The 17690-nt window shown below is 35.7% G+C and overlaps 1 protein-coding gene across 23 annotated transcripts in view; it reads right to left on the reverse strand.

Annotated features, from left to right (window-relative positions):
• LOC137984619 (kalirin-like) overlaps positions 1-17690 on the reverse strand; it is a 167132-nt gene that overhangs the window by 89390 nt on the left and 60052 nt on the right. For all 23 annotated transcript variants that reach the window (XM_068831802.1, XM_068831807.1, XM_068831798.1 and 20 more), the window contains 2 exons: positions 5959-6150; positions 2717-3085 (listed from right to left, as the gene is read on the reverse strand). In XM_068831802.1, the coding sequence (XP_068687903.1) occupies positions 2717-3085; positions 5959-6150 (561 nt within the window). The remainder of the gene's footprint in view (positions 1-2716; positions 3086-5958; positions 6151-17690) is intronic.

Genomic DNA, 17690 nt, shown 5'->3' on the forward strand with positions numbered 1-17690 from the left:
TAGATCATTGTTGTATTGGAATTAGTTCTGTCAAGGGTGGAGTGAGTAAACGCTATCGAACACACCCCTAACACTCCCAAAATAAACGTCTTCTTTAGTTTAAACTGGAAGCATGGTCGCTAAAAGTTTTGCTGCTTCCCAACGTGTAGTCAAGAAACAAATACGAGAACAATTAAAAACGTGATTACACAGATTCTACCCAAGATGAATCTCTCAACTTTTAAAAGAGGATTGTCTGCACCTCTGTATATTATCATTAACATTCAAATACTACGGCGCAGTTATTTTAACACAAAAAGTATCCAACCTGTGCGACCGAATTAAACTTTAACCCTTGGACGGACATCTCTGCTCCTCGCATCTAATTAAGGTATATTCTTATCAGCTAAAACAATTCGGTCTCTTTTGGATTATGAAGCCGAAAATGGAGGTGTCCAAAAATCTTAAGGAAAAATTAGACTAAAAATTTGCCTTCCACGAAATTTCCAGAGATCTAATTTCAAGCTTACGCTAAGCTCCTCGTCAAAACAAAAACAACAAAATATATCAGAAAATCTATAACCTGGAAATTAAAAAATAACTTTAGTCATTTGTAAGAAAGGTATGAAAAAATATGAATTTCTTAATTCTATAATTTTAAATAATTATTCTACCAAACTTATGTATTGGCAAAAAATCATTCGATAGATGACGATTTCTCTTGTCAAATTAAAGCTGAGTCATATTTTGGCTACGAAGACAAGTCTCTTGCGGAAAATTGGACATTATATATCGATGGCACTTCAAGTTCAAATGTAATAACCTCTTTAAAGCAGGAAATGAAAAAAAGCAAAGTTTAAAACATCAAAGATTTCGCCCGGAGGCAAACGGCAGCTTGCTTCTCGGCTTGTCAAGAAGCACGAAAATTCATTTATTGTAACTTTTTTCTCAATTCCTTTCTGGCTGAGGAGACTTTCTGCGTTTGGCGAGCTTTTAAACTTTTGGGGTGAAAGCCTCATTCTTTCAAGAATACCTAAACTCGTCTTTTTTTCTTAATCGCAAGATATTTTATTTGCCCCAGCAAAACGAATAATACGATTTCTAATATACAAAATATTTTAACTCTCTAATCCCCCTTTTTGTAACCGCAGGCTTCAAATTGTCTCGTGTGCATTGCTTTTACGAAAAGCAGATTTTGGTTCCTCAGTCCAACAGTCATATCTCCTTAAGCCATGTATAGTTTCAGAACTAGAGAAGTAATTTACAAAGCAGTAACAAAACATATGTCTTTCGTCCTTGCCTAAAATGTTAATAGTGCAGGACTTGTGGGCGTTGTTTATGTCAGTACTGTTTAATATTGTTAGTGTAGAATGTACTGTTATTACGAAAAATAACTTTTTGAAGATATCAGGCAGGACATCAGCTAAGTTCGAACAAGTTTCAGCCGAACTATCTGGAGGTCACAAGTAAAATTCTTCATCATTATCATAAGACGAATAAGCTAGCGTCGTTCATAAACAATTCATCATCCTAATTCATTTTCAGAAAGTGTCACATTTTTTTTAAAGGACGATTTATCAATTGTTACCATCATATTAAAGAAAATGAAGGTTTCTTTGCCACCGCTTAATATCAAGCGATATAATTTCTTTCAGATTTCCTAATTTATCGCAAATATTTCCTTGTGCCTTTCTTGAAATTAACATTTTTGGGTGACGATTTGTGAAATTAACGTGGCTCGTGCCTTTACTTTTCCCGGTCAAAGTCGGCACTAAGTGTTCCTATTTTGATCGCATTTTTTCCTGTGCCAGCAATATAACTAGCACTTTTTAGCCTGGGAAAAGTTAAGAATGAGTCATTTAAGTTCCTAAATTGCGACCACACAAATTGAAAACATTGTATAGTTTTTTGGAGCAGTTTCCAGTTGATGCCATAAAAACAACTTCTCAGTGAATAGTTTGGCCAATCACAACAGATGCAGGCAATCACCTGAGCCAATCAGAGCGCAGAGCGAATTAAGGCAGCCGGTGAAAAGCGCAGGAAAACACCAACGCTCGAAAAAAAGTTGGTTTTGTTTTCGGCCTCTGATTGGCTGAGAGTGGCGGGAAAATTCTAAACCAATCACCAAGCGTAGTAATACAAAGGCAAAGAAAGCCGAAATTAATTTTGACAATAAATTGAAACTCATAAAGCAGAGATGTCAAGTATTCAAAAGAATGCAGAATTGCATTTGAAATATTGATATAAAGATGACTTAATTCCCTGATCCATTTGTCTCCATTTGATCAATTTAACTTCACAAATCAAGAGCATTGTTTTGTGGTTTTAGAAATAAAATTCTGAATTAAAAATTATCCGATGCAGGTGAGAGCATCCCTTGGAAATCTGTATACAGAATGGTCATTCTCTTATATCGATACATAAGCATGTACTGCACAATCTCCTTAGGATCTTAAAAACATGTTTAAAGCGGCTTTTTTTATAACAAGCGGATCGTATGAGCATGACAGCTGTGTAAAAAACGATAATAACTCGGCCATGTTCGGAAAATTCCGAGTGATCCTTCGTATAGGAGTCGAACCTCGAACTAGTGATCGGAAGGCCGTAGGTTCCGGCGACTCCTACGAAGGAGCACTCGGGTTCTTTCCAATTACCCCCGAGTATCTTATCAAGAAATGACTTTTCGGCTGCTAAGAAAGTTAACACCAACGGCAAGATTGCTAACATTTTGCCTCACCTGAAAGCTGTCTTGATCAAACATGCACAGATGAAGGTATTCGTTCAGTTGTACTTTGCGCTTCTCCCAAAGCAAGCCCAATTGACGGTGATGCTCGTGAACCTCGAGATAGATATCCATCACATGAGAACCAGCCTCTTCGGAATATTCCGGATTTTTAGGAAACTGCTTTTCCACCAGCAACGGAGACTTCTGAATTTCAGCCAACAGAGCCTTGCTGTCGCCACTGACGGTCTCAAAAGCGCTTTCAATTTCTTGCCATAAATCATTCAAGTCTGATAACATGCCCTCCACAGCTGTCACTTCCTTGATTTGTAAATATCCATTGTTTTGCATTCTTTCTTGCCATAGTTTGACATTGTGAACGAACTATGAATATAAGAGAAGAACAGCTTTTGTTAATGTGTGAATCGGGGCTTACTTGACTCAAGATGACTCCGCTCTGGTTGTCGAAACGGCAGTCAATAGGCAGTTTCAGCAACCACGACAGTGCTCTAGCAACGACAAAGCCAGAATGACATTGCTTAAGGAAGAAAAAATAATCCTGCTGTACGTGCAGCACGCATCTCAGTGCATTTTCTGCCGCAGTCCACAAAACAGAGTTTAGGGAGTTTAAGAAACGACACGACACGACAACGCCAAAAAGCGGTAATATTATTGGCTAAAAGAATCAAAAAGATCGTGCTGCACGTGCGGCACGCATTTTTTAATATTTCTCTCTCGCACTCGTCAAAACTACTACGTGAAATTACCAAATTTGAGGTTTTGACGAAAACGTGGACAAACAACAGTGAATCTTTCAATCTCGCTCTTTACTTCAAATCCGTCCGTACCAATCCAGTTGTAGGACACATCGCGCATATTGTATAATATCAACAAGGTTGAATAATCCCGAAATACTTAGAATAGCTCAAACGTATATTTTGAAGTGACGCTTTCGTCCCCGTAGCCGTCGTGGTTTCTTAAACTCCCTTTTAAGCAAAGACGACGGCTACGGCAACCAAATCGAAAACGAAAACGTCAGGTCAAAATTTAACTTAGCGTTATCGCAAGTATTTCGCGATTATTCCGTCTTGTTCACCTTGAACAATACAGGCGAACTATCCTGTAACTGAATGGGTACGAGAGGTTTTAAAGTCACAACAGAAAATGACTGTTTCATTGGCCGTATTTATACTAGAGGACGTCTAAGACGTCCAGACGTATTAAACATCTGGCCGTAAGTGCGACTAATATAAATACGGGACGCACTTAACTTCGACGGCTAGAAATCAAATTCTCAATTTTCTTCAAAAGATACTAAGATTTAATCACCAAAGGGACTGTGTGCACTTTATTGCTAAGAGCGTCCCAGTTTAGTGCGTCTCGTCTTTATACAAGACGGCTCAGACGTCTGAGACGACTAAGACGTCTGTTAAGTGCGTCGTTTAGACGCAATTAACTCGAGACGTTTAATTCGTCTGACGTTTAATGCGTCCACCTTATTTCCCGTATTTATACTAGTCGTCTAAGACGTCTCAGATGTCTTAGACGTCTGAGACGTCTTAGACGTCATCTAGTATAAATACGGCCATTGTTATATGCTCACGTTGTGGTCAAAACCTAAAATATGGGGATTTCACGTTGTTGTTTGGTGGAGTACGGCAGAGAAATGCACGGAAATTCGTGTTGCACGTGCAGCACGAGTATTTTTCCTTTTTTAACCAATAATATTCTTGCTTCGTGACGTCCCCGTAGCCGCAGCCCGTCGTCTTTGCTTAAACTCCCTAAACGTGAAATCACCAAATTTCAGGTTTTGACGAAAACGTGGGCATGCAACAGGAAATCGTTCACTTGTTATCTTCACTTCACGTTCCTATAAATTCAGCTACATGATAGTTCACCCCTATTGTTCAAGGAGAACAAGATGGAATAATCGCGAAATACTTACTTACGATAGCACTAAGTCATATTAGGGAGCTTAAGCACGCGACGTTTTTGAGCCGCGGACGGCAATCGGAAATGAACAATTCGCAAGCCAGTACAGTAGTGTCTCCCACATTTTTAACCTAATCATCTCTAATGGATGAAAGATACACAGCAATATAAAGGTGGTAGTGAAAAGACAAGTTAAAATGGAAAACAGCTCACTACAAGTTGCCGTCCGCGGCTCAAAAACGTCGCACGCTTAAACTCCCTATTTTGAAGTGACGCCATAAAACAATAATATGATTGGTTAAAAGAGGAAAAAAGAATCGTGCTGCACGTGCAGCACGCATTTTATTGCCATACTCTGCATGACAACAACATGAAATCACCAAATTTGAGATTTTATGGACAACGTCAGCGTACAAATGCGAATCTTTCATTCTATATTTTTACTCTAAAACCGGTCTTATAAATTCAATTGTAGGAAAATTTCGCTCACATTGTGCGAAGTGAACAAGATGAAATAACCGCGAAAGACTTAGGATTGTGCAAAGTTACATTTTGAAGTGAAGTTTTCGTCGCCGTCTTCGTAGATCTTAAAGCCGCGGCCACACGCGACACATTCAAATTTTGTCGCGTCACCTGCGCGCGAGGGTGGCTACTCTTGTGACAAATTGAAGCCCTTGAGTCGCATACTTCAAGAGACCTGGGCACTATAAACAAACATTCCTCCTTTAATTTCATTGGCTAAATACTCTTTAGGGTGGCTACACGGGCAACTATCTCTGCGATTTTGTCTGGCGACTTTATTCTTGCGAATTTTTCACGTGTCGCGTCGCCAGTTCAAGGGTTGTTACACGTGTGATTTTCATTGCGCGCTGGCGACGCGACAAAATTTCTGCGCGAGCAGAAAGTCACTCGTGTAGCCCAGTTATATTTTGGGGCGACGTTGGTGTTGACCTTGCACTTGTCCTTGCTTATAACTTCCTGTTGTTTTGAAAAGCCCTCGCTCTCCCCTCTCCACACTAAACCTAAAGCGTCTACAAAACGATGCGTTTTTAAAAACTTCCACTTTTGAAATTCTGAAATCTTGAAAAAAGTCGGCTCGACGTTTTTCAAGTTTATGGCAAATCGCCTGGAGAAGGTCGTTTTTGCTCAGAATCAACTTGTTTGTGATGTAACGATAATTTTATCAGTAAAGAAATTCCTCATTACCACTTTCGAGCTTTTAAACTCGTGATTAACTAAAGATTACTCATAAACACCCTACAATACCGTGACATAGCCCCTTTAAATTACAGCTTAAACATTATCCGTTAATGATAATCTCGTACCTCCTCACTATGTTTATGATAAGCAAGAGAGCGTGCTAACAAACAACTTCTCTGGCTGATGTTCATGTCAAATGACTTCCACTCGCGATTCACAGCCTGGGCTAAAGCTTCAATTCTATCAGACTCATAGTGTACAGCTTCACTCAATTTATCAGCCACTTCTAGCACTCGGCTGATATTGGTGTAAACACTCTGAAACAACAATAATAAAAGAATTTGATTTCCTGACAAAAGTTTTTTTTCCATGATATAAAATATTTGGTACCTTGGCCCAGGCGCCAAAGGGAACAAATAAAAAAGCAAAGATCTCATGATGGTAATAATATAATGATAATCATCATCAGAATCACAACTGAGCGGTTGTCAATTTGGTGTCGAAAGTAATTGCTTTTGCATTACTTCACTCAGTGATTGGTTCAAAGTTCTCACGCCACTTTTTCAACCAATCACAAGTGAAGCCAAACCAATCGTGGCTTATGCGTGCACATTTTCCGGGCTTTGTGTCGGCTACGTGTAATTACTTCGAGTTTTGATTGGTTTACTCGATTGTCTCCGTTCTTTTTGATTGGCCAAAGTAATCACTAATTAGCTCTACTCCTACACTGTGAATGGTTATTCATTCCAAATGATAAATAATCTTAACAGCTAAAATATTGTACACATGGCACTGGCCACTGGCCAGTTGAAATGAATGATATTTAACTTGTGGGAAATTGATTGGAAATTACTCCATTCCCTAACAAGTTAAGTCGAATAAAAATTACGAATTTCTTCATAAGTTTCTGTAGAAACAAATGCCAAACAATTTTATATCTAATTCTGAAAATACATGAAAATAAATTTCTTTTTAATTTTTTGTAGGTACACAGACAAAACTACTAATACATTCAAATAAACCTCAATGATTTATGCTGCTAAAAAGTGAAAAAAATCATTTACAGTACTATAACAGCCTCAATATTATTTTGGCGTTTTTGTCCTTACAGCATGCAGAAAGGGTTAACTAAACCGAGCTTAAAGAGTTTGTTCTTCAAACCTTTCTATAATGCACAAGAAAGGCACTCCACCCTTGCCTGCTATCACTATTATGATTGTTATTGCGCATACGTTCTGCGCATCTCGAGAAACTCGGGTTTCCTACGGGTGATGCTTTAATACTAATACAGGGATATTTTTGTTCGGTTTAAAACTATGCGCAGAAAGCAGAACGTAGCAAGTGCTCTTGGTATCCAAAAAGAAAATTAGGGGTAACCATGTATTTTTCAGAGATCATCAAGTTTCAATTTGGAAACGAACGCAATACATTGCCTTGTATTTTTAAAGCTTTTTACAAATATTGTTGACTAATTATCTTTCAAAAATGCGTGGTCACCCCTAATTTTCTTTTTGGATTTCAATAACGCTTGTTAAGATCTGCTTTTCTTGCATATTCACAAACTACGTACAACTACCTTTGAATTAGAAGGCACTGTCCTTAATAGGAGGCAAAGTTTTATAACAAGGACATCCTTATAAAGAAGTTCATTAAATCAAGGTACTACCGTACTTGCTCCTTAAAAATGTTTCTGTTTTGCTACAGGTAAAAGTGTATTCTGTACCTACAGCCTAGTTCTTGCGAACAAAGAGTACCCATGATCCCGCAAATTTTAATTTTGTTCCAAGATAATGCCAAGGAAAGCCAGATTAAAAACCCGGAAAGATTAGCTCGTGTCATCTTTCAACTAATTATGAGTAATGTGGATTTTCATTTGAATTAATTATTATGTCAACCTTTTAAGAAATTCATCGACTCACCCCATGTCACTGAGACCACGTTTGTATTATAAAGTGCCCGTTTAGGCTAAGACAGGTATTAATTTTTATATTTTGCTGAAATAACCTTATTAGTTCCTAGCAATTAACTTGATCTACAAACTATTCCGAAACCACAGGCTTCAACTTTCACTTCTTAAAATGGCAGATTAGCTTGCGTCCACTTCAACTAAAGATTAAAGTAATGGAAGAAAGGAAAGACTACACGAGATCAAAATCTGTGTATAATTTCACATTCATTAACAAATCAAACTTTTTGTATTTTTGTCGGAAGACTGTCTAAAAATTACTTTTTTCTGTTGTGGTTTGAAATACAAAAAGAATGAAAATTCATTTTGTAGGTTGGATACCATAGCAAAGGAAAAATCCAAACTAGTAACAAAAAAAATATTATTCGAAGTCCAAGGTAGGCTACTTAACTTAAAATTCAGGAAATCACAGGAAGGGAAGATCAAAATAAAAGCCTGCATTTGCATTTTTTATCACTATTGCACAAAAGTTAAGTATCTGCAATTTGAAACATTGTCATGAAGCAATGTCAACTAATGATTTTTTTACCCCTTAATTTTAAATACTTATATGCAGTACTACTGTCAATGAATTAAGAGCAAATTCTGAGAAGCTGGTTAGTTCACTCAAAAAGATTCCAATGACATTTAAACTGGTCCTTATTTATTCTGATGCCAAAAATAAACTTTAAGTGCTTAACTTCCATTTTGCCATATTAGTGGCATTTCATCAAAATTCTGCCTGAAACACATTGGCCCATGATTATTTTCCTTACTCAAAATTATAGCAATTTGATAAAGCATTTTCCCTTTTTTGTACAATGTGTTAGCCAATAGTAAAATGACAAAGTCATGAAGCATTTCTGATCACATTGTCAACTAGGATGTTGCTAAGAAATAAAGAATACTTAAAATAAAAGGCAAGTGTATGATAAATTTCTAAAATGAAACGAAAGTACATAAGTGTAGTCAGGGATGTCTTGAGGCACCGAGGGGACGTGGGATTTGTTTACCAAAGGTGAAGATGTGGGAATAAGACTTAATGCATCCATGAGGGCTCAAACCAAAAAGGCTGAGGTACAATGTTTATAATAAGAGTGCAGGAGTGCAGGGATGGCGCAGTGGTGAGAGCACTCGCCTCCCACCAATGTGGCCAGGGTTTGATTCCCAGACTTGGCGTCATATGTGGGTTGAGTTTGTTGGTTCTCTACTCTGCACCGAGAGGTTTTCTCCGGGTACTCCGGTTTCCCCTCTCGTCAAAAACCCAAATTTGATTTGATTTGCGTTAACTTGTTAATTTCAATTTACATTGTCCCCAATTAGTGCTCTATGGCTTTAGAAGATTAGACACTTAAATGAAGTCCCTTTTCTTTCCTTTATAAGAGCTTATTTGAATGTGTGAGCAATACACTACATGAGAATGCTGGTAAAACTGTATGGCACAAACAATGACAATTCTGATGCAGACACCGGTTTGAGATAATTCATATAATGAAACTAAAAATGTTAATGTAAATGCATTGTTTATAGTGGAAGTACACTTAGCTATCAAGCTAGTTTACAGGCACCCCACTTTTTTTAAATACCCGTAATCTAAAGGAAACAATTCAAACTTAACAGAAACATGATTAAGAATCCCAACTGGCAGGAGGCAGCCAGTTAGCTATTTACAAAGTGTGGTGGAGTTGAATCCGGGACAACCGGAGACAAATCCAAACCAGAGGTTAGATCAGGATTTGAACCTGGGGCAACCACATGCAAACCCAACACCCTAACCACTGGACCAAGCTGCCTCCTGCCAATACAAAACACTTTTCTAAGTGCAAGATCATTGATATCAATGGAACAACTGCAGTAATAACAAAGCATGACAAGAATTCAGCCTTGAACTGGATTCAACAGCCATGACTTTGCAAATGAGCTGCAAATTGATTTAACACCAAGCTCTTTTAGTTGTACTGCATACCCGCATACACGGTGAAAGTCATTCATATACAGAAATGCACCGAGTTAGATGCAAGCCCAATCTTGACAAGTGTACCTTAAAGTCCAAGTATTTCATACCCATTTCCAACAATAAAGTAAGGATAAAGGTTAGGTAGCTCTCTTGGTTAAAAAAGAAGAGGCGAATGAATTGACAGGGGAGAATATGTGCCCTTGGTTTTCAATAATTTTGTTGTTAGCTATTGTTTCAGAAGATTTCACTTCTGCAGATTTCCCATAGCAGATTAATTCTCGTCCCGGCCAGAGTCTGCTATTCTTTTCTTTTTCACCAAGGACACGGACTCTGGCCACAGCCAAAGAAGGAAGTCAATGAATTACGGACTTCCAGCTCTTCTCTACATTCTCAGCAATATGAAACAATAATGGTTGTCACGAGTACATTATACCATTACTGCAACTGCTTATAGTTTTGACTGTGACCAGTAAGTGTTCTTGGTGCTGACCAAAAGAAAACCAGACTCTAGGGAAGAGATTGAAGCATATTCAACTCCTGTCTGACCAATGGTCAATGTCTTTGAATGCATGTGGAGAAAGTGCCAATTGTTCAACTTCCAAGGACTATAAACCCAAAGCAATACACCATTGTCAAAGAACAAGGTGCAGAGTTGACTCCCACACTCTTCAGCAAAATGTCGCCAGCTTGAAATGAAATCTCAAAAAGGCTTACAGTGTAGGAGGCCAAATGCATGTACCATGCAGATGTGACTTGAACTCTAACAAAACAAAGGACTTCAAGTTTACTTTGAACTTTCTCTTTGATGTTTTCCAGTTCAAAGGCCACTAATTTTTATGTCATTTCCTAATTAGAGAATACAACTTTTACCTGCACTGAAAACACAGTCATTACAAGTTTCTAGTAAAATACCGGTAATAATAATAATAGTATTATTATTATTATGCATCTAATCTTAGGTTTAAACGTTTTTCTTACAGTCTTATCTTAGTTTCTCCCTTAAAATAATCCCCCAAAGAAATGATACCTATACGTAATAAGAAAGTTGAATAAGAAAAATTAATAATGGAAAAATTATTAACAGAAATGAAAAATGAAGAAATTGTTGACAACAAAATTAACATTATTAAATGGCGGATGATAAATTTGCTTAGTTATCAATTGAAAGACTGCAAAGCCAAAACAACATTACAAAAAAATGTGAAGGGGAATCCTTGAAGACAACAAGGTAACACTTGACCATCCAAAGACTTGTATAACTGATGATGGATGCCAAAACTTTCACAAGTGAAGAAAAGAAAACTTATACACTACCCTGTAGCTGCATGATTAAAAATGTACACCTGGCCAAGTCTCAATCTAATGGATAATTTAATAATAATTAATATTTGTTTTGATAAAATGTGTTTGATGAAAAGTGGTTTATCTGCAGAATAGCGATTATTTGTCTGTCTAAGAAAACAGAAATCCAGATTAGGATATGGGGTTAATAATGTCAATGTTGTTGTAAACTTATCACAGCAGAATAAACACAACAACACACTTTTTGGTGCAAAGAAATCTCTATGTTCATACAACATTCAATTACTGGGATGTACTGTAGGCCTTGCGTTTTCAAATGTGTACAAGACAATGATATGTAGACTCAACAGAATCTCATTTAGACAATTAAAAATGTTTGAAATGTGTTTCCAATAAAAAGTAGTGACATCCCAACTTACCACAGTTCACATGACAAAAATATATGAGACATTGGAACTATTTTTCCAGTAGCTTAAGCAGACAGTAAATTAATGTATCATTTACCGAGAATATGCCCTTATGCAGCAGAGCTAGAAAACTATTATTTATCACTGAGGTACAATAAATGTTTTGAATAAATTGTGTTGCTAACCAGCTGGGAAACAAATAATGCAATTATGGTCAACATTTGTGAAATTACAATGTTTCACTATTCCAACCCCCAGAAACAAAAGGGTATGCATGACAATAACATGACAATAAATCTCTGGCATGTGTTGTTTTTTTTTTTGTTTTGGTTTTTTCATTTATATTCTAGTCTGCAAAATTGCACTTCACTTTGTTTCCTTTTACTTAAAACACAGACAATGTTATTCAGTAAAAGGGATGATATTTCATTTTAGATAAATTTGCTGTTAAACTATAATAATTCGTTTTCTGGTCTGCACTTTTTTAAAGACTTCAAGAGAGATTGAAAGAACATCATTTACGATTAAAATCAACCAGACATTTACCTGTTAATTCATTTCTTTACAAAGAATAAGATATTGACATCAACTTCAAGGTGAATGAGGGATTGAATTCAATCAGAAAGCAATTTCAATAATTGTCACATGAAAACCTGCACAAGCAAATGTGCAAAAATCTTTTCAGGTGTTAATCACAAGAACATTTGGTGCAATCAGTCTCAAAGAAAATAGTTAAGTCCAGGGCTAGAAACCTTCATATGTTTAAGCCATTAAGCTTGCAGTATTTCATTGCTATTTTTTACTTAGAATGTCTAGCCTTCCCACTACATATATAAAAAGGCTTTCTTTCAAAGATTTTAGCTTAGACATTTTCATTTCTCTTGTGCATTTGATACGAGAAGAGCTAATACAAGGCAATAACGATTTCAGGAGTCTGTTCTGTGTAAATATGACAGCATACGTGTTGGAGAAAAGCCTCATGACCTGACTTCCCTTTTGGCTTGTAAACTCCTGTCAGCAAATGGCCTAGAAGCTCTACATTTTCTATTGTTAAGGAACTTTTAAACTCCATTACATCCTGTGTTCTGAAAGCTTTTTGACATTTCATTATCATGATCCATCCATCCTCTGACATCCATTAGCTCTTAACAAAACTAAAAAAATTAAAACTAAAATGGAGAAGGATTGATATGAAAATTAAATTTATTTAAAACAATCAACAGCAGTGACTGGTCCACAAGAAAGATCCACACAAGTACACTTTGACATTTACATCGTTTGCATGATGAGGACTCAAAAAATGCAGTACCTCTGACATGTTAAAAGGGAAACGTTATTGCAGTTCTTTGCTGAGTAGGTTAGCTTCAAATGAAATGGCCACCAAAATGGCTAAGTTGCGAGGAGAAAACACTAGGAATAATAACTTAAATTAAAGACTGTTGACGCGTGAAGTCAACAATAACTTTGATCTCCAATGTTGAAAAGTTAGCTTTGAACCTCAACTGTTCTCCTCAAGACCAAAATTGTCTAATCCACTCATGACAAATAACTCTCTTTTCCTTACTTTAATATCAAGCATTTTTTCCCTTTGAAGAAAGTGGTAGCCTAAAAATCTATGCATGGCTACATGTTAACTTTCTAAAATGAAAAAAATAGGAATAATGTTCTTTCCGATCAAAGTGCTCTGAAGTCCATCAAAATAAAGTCATTGCTTATATGCATGTAGAATTTTACCTTTTAAATTAACACAACCATATGTACATTGTTGAAAAGTAAGAGATTTATCTTTCGATGGTGACTTTGGGATACTCGATGTTGTATGTGCAGCAACTGAACCAAATAAAGTTAAGCTACAGGATGGAACGACCAACGACCACAAGAGGCCCAGCCTTTATTCCAATGCGCATGCATGCTCTAACAACCGACAACCTGTGTATATGCCAACACTCGGAGAAAATTTGTCCTGCTTTACAGAAATCAAACCTACGACTTTAGCTTTCAATTACTACCACCAAGCTATAAGGGGACTCATTCACCAGGGTTAATGCACCTACTAATGTTAAGCCCAAGAGAGGGAGGGGCAGGCTAATTGCGGGAATTTTATTGTGAGGTCTGTCCCCAGGATAGGGATTTTGATCATACGTGATGTTCCCAGGGAAGGGATTTTGACCAATTATTTTCTCCCAGGGGTGGGGAATTTGAATTTTTTTTTAAAGAAAATGTCAAAATACCCACCCTTGGGCTTAACATTGATAGGTGCATAACATATAACATCCATTTCAGTACAATTGTGTTTTTGAAAACGTTTAACAGAAATGCAAATTACAGTATAGTCATTGAAGGATATAACGCACAATCAAAATCCTTCCATACTTTTCTGCAAAAGGTTACAATTTTTTTTTTAATTACATCATTTTGTGAGGACACAATGACATGTGGTTTGAATGTCTCATTTTCTCCACCTTCACTACAAATGTATGAGCGACTTGATTGGGCAGAATTAATTCCATCATGTAATACTTGACACCAACAAGATTTCACTTCAAGAGCATTTATGGACTCTACAAGGTTTTCTATGCGCATAAACGAAAAAACAAAAACAAACAAAGAAAGAAAAAAGTGAACCAGAAAATTAACATATTTCAAATAAAAAGACTAGCTTTCTCACAAAAAGTATTTATGATTTCACTCAAAAATAACTTTCATTAATTAAGTCAGTAACGTACTTTAATTATACTAAGATAACTGTTCTAAATTCAGACTCACCCTGGGGCTGAAATTATTTTTCACACTGCTGGCAACTTTAGATTATTGTCAACACCAAGGAAAATTTTACTCTATGCCTTAAGCTTAAGTTTTCCCTTTCATTAACTTGTGCCCAAATCCCCAGCACTAACCAATGCCTCTTCGAGACAAGGATTCCACTGTAATTTTGGATAAAAATGATGCAAAATTTGAAAACAAATTTACGATAATATTAATATTGATTTATCAACATTTTTCTCTAGAACACAGGCACATGACAACAGTAGAAATTAAATTTGTTGAAAACTGCACACGGAATTTGAGGCATTTGGAGGAAAGCTAAAATCAAAACCCAGCCTCAGCTGTTACCTCATTTTCAAATAGTAATACAACAGGAAGAGTAGAAAGCTAAAAATGGCTCTCTATCATAATATTTTGATTTCACAAGTCACAAAAACCTCTACTTAGAATTTCTTCTTTTTCTTTCATGCTTTTGAGTCTTGGGATGCCCAGTCAACTGAAAGTTCTACAGTACTGAGTAGTACTGTCCTGTGGTGCTGCTTATGCAATACAAAGTGGTAAAAAAATATACAGTCCCTAAATGAAGTCATTAAATTAATTACAGAAATCATTTGAAGACTATTCTCTTAAAATATTGTCCTCAATGCCAGGGGGAAAATCCTGTTATCTTACACAAACTAAAAAAAATTATTTGACAAATATAAAAACAGATACAGAAGAAACAAAATTAAAAGCTAAACTCTATCGTGAAGGAATGAAAGCAGTCAGACATAAGGAAAACTCAAGTTAAAATTCGAAAAAGTATAATATGAGCTCACCTTTTCTGGCTAATTATGTAATGAAAACCAGGAAAAAAGACATGATCTGATGATCTTGTATTATTATTATTATTATTATTATTATTATTATTATTATTATTATTATATTATTCAAGTAAAACTATGACCTCCGCAGTTATGAACGCAATTTTTACAATTGCGTAGAGAAGCCTGAAAATTTCAGGACTTCAACAGGGTTTGAACCCGTGACCTCGCGATTCTGGTGCGACGCTCTAACCAACTGAGCTATGAAGCCACTGACGTTGGGAGCTGGTCATTTGTGGGTTCTAATGGTCCCGTGAGGAATGAATCAATGATGAAATGGTATATGAAATGATTCATTTCATATACCATTTCATCATTATTATTATTATTATTATTATTATTATTATTATTATTATTATTATTATTAGTTTACTTTTAAAGAAATAAAGCCAGATACATGTACATTTTATGGTAAAAAATTAAGTTACTAATGAAATAACTGTATGGAACAAAACCATAACATGACAGGAACACAAAAATCTGGCTGGTGTCACCATAAAGTTGACAAATTTGAAACACAAATAGGCCAAAGTCACTAATGGGACATATAGTCTGGCCTCTTGTCGCAACAAAAATTTTATCGTACTATTTTCAATAGCAACAATTAGAAATAAAGGTGATAAAATTAAAGCGATTGAAAATGCATTGCAGTTGAAGATGATACCTTTTTAACATCAAAAAATTTCAATGTCACTTTTTACTTTGTATCTCACTATTCCTTGGTAACTTCCAATTCATTTTCAACACAAGTCAGTTTGCATAGTCTTGTCAATGAAAATAGATTTCAGTGTTTTGAAACGTAGAGTATTTTGCCTTTAAACCTCAGAAATTTTATGCTTGTCAAATCACCACATGAAATAGGTTGAAGTAAAACTTGGAAATAGCTTTTGCATCAACAAAGAAAATTTAAAATGACATCGAAAATATGACCTTTCTGATGCATTTCAAAGGTAAAATAATAGTAATCATAAAGCAGACATATTCTACAAGCAGTTGTCAATAAAAAAATACTGCCAAAGAACAATAAAATCACTTACCAGACTGCGTACCAAAATCAAACCATATTATAACAACATGTAGAATATCTGAAAAGCTAAAAACATGCTTTGACAAAAATAGGAAGAAGTTGCTTTGGGGAAAAATCTAAATGAAATTGATTTTTTTTCCAGACTACATAAAATGCAATCACCTGAATCTAAATGACATACCCATAGCATGTCCAATTAAATCTTCCACTCCATGGCAGCCAATTAAACAGAAAACCAAAGTTTGGGGGCATGTTTACATTACACAACCAATTAACTTCATGTTCATTTAGATTGTTGAACAACTAAAGTAAAGGTCACCAACTTTTGAAACATATCATCTTCCTTATAAAGATTTTTATAAAGCTACATGTTTACTGTCAAACAAAAATATCAGTTTTCGGCTCCATTGCTTGCATAATCTTATCCAAACAAAACACAACAAATGCACTGTACAAGGGGACAGGTGTAAATTTCTTGCAACATCATGACCTCTGTGTATAAATTATTATCAGCAGAATGATTCAAACCATTACTGTCATCTCAGTCACAAAGTGTATTTCAATACTGTGCACTGAAAAAAGGGACACTTTTCATTAGTTGTCAGACTGTCTGACCAAAACCATAAATAAGGAATTTTTTCCTTTCTTTTCTTTTTTTCAGAAAATTCATTGCCAGCACTGATCTGAATCTATATGTGCAGATATTCGACTTCAAAATCTTGAAATCAAGGCTAACCAAATAGTTTTTAAAGCTAATGAAAAAAGGGTTTAAAAAATTGATGTTGACCCAATTTTGTAAAATGTCATATATGCAGCCTACCAAGGTGTATTATCTGTGGTAGATGAAGACATGCAATACCGGATGAAATGGTCTCAATTTTCCTGAAATTATGAAGCCAGCTTTTGCAGTGAGTATATATACCAAATCGATAACAACTACCTGAAATTTTCAATGAAAAATAACACATTGCCCAGGATACATTTACTGGTAACATTAAACAAAAAATCACTTTTAATTAATTCAAGTGAAAATTACTTATCCAGAAAAAGCTTTGCTTCTTCATGCTATTTCACAATAAAAGTACTTCCCAATAACTTTATCAATGATATGCAAGGCATGACTGTTTGATTCAAACCATAAAATTATATGGTTTGCAAGTTAAGCTAAAAATAATAATAATAATAATAATAATAACAACAGTTTGCTTTACCATGTGACAATAGGGCCTTTCCTTCTGTCAGCTTAGAGCAAAATTGACAGTTTTAAATTGTCCAAATCTGCATTCCATTTAACTGGCTAAAAATAAAGTCATCTATACAGCACATTTAACTTTTGTGATAGAAGCTTTGTTTTATGCAAGATGCCACAAGCTCACAAAGTTGCCAATGGCAATAAGAAATAAGAAACAAACTGACAATTCAAACCTCGCAAGTGACCAAAGCCATGTAATAATTTTTGTTACTCAGAATGCTTAGCTTAATTAATTTTAATTATTAAAATCGTGGAAGTGTCATGAATTCACTTGATAACCTAAGATAAGTTAGCCACAAGTCCATAGATTTCAAATTTACATAGGAGTATTGAGCTTT

Source organism: Montipora foliosa, chromosome 14, assembly GCF_036669935.1.
Source record: "Montipora foliosa isolate CH-2021 chromosome 14, ASM3666993v2, whole genome shotgun sequence".
NCBI classification, from domain to species: domain Eukaryota; kingdom Metazoa; phylum Cnidaria; class Anthozoa; order Scleractinia; family Acroporidae; genus Montipora; species Montipora foliosa.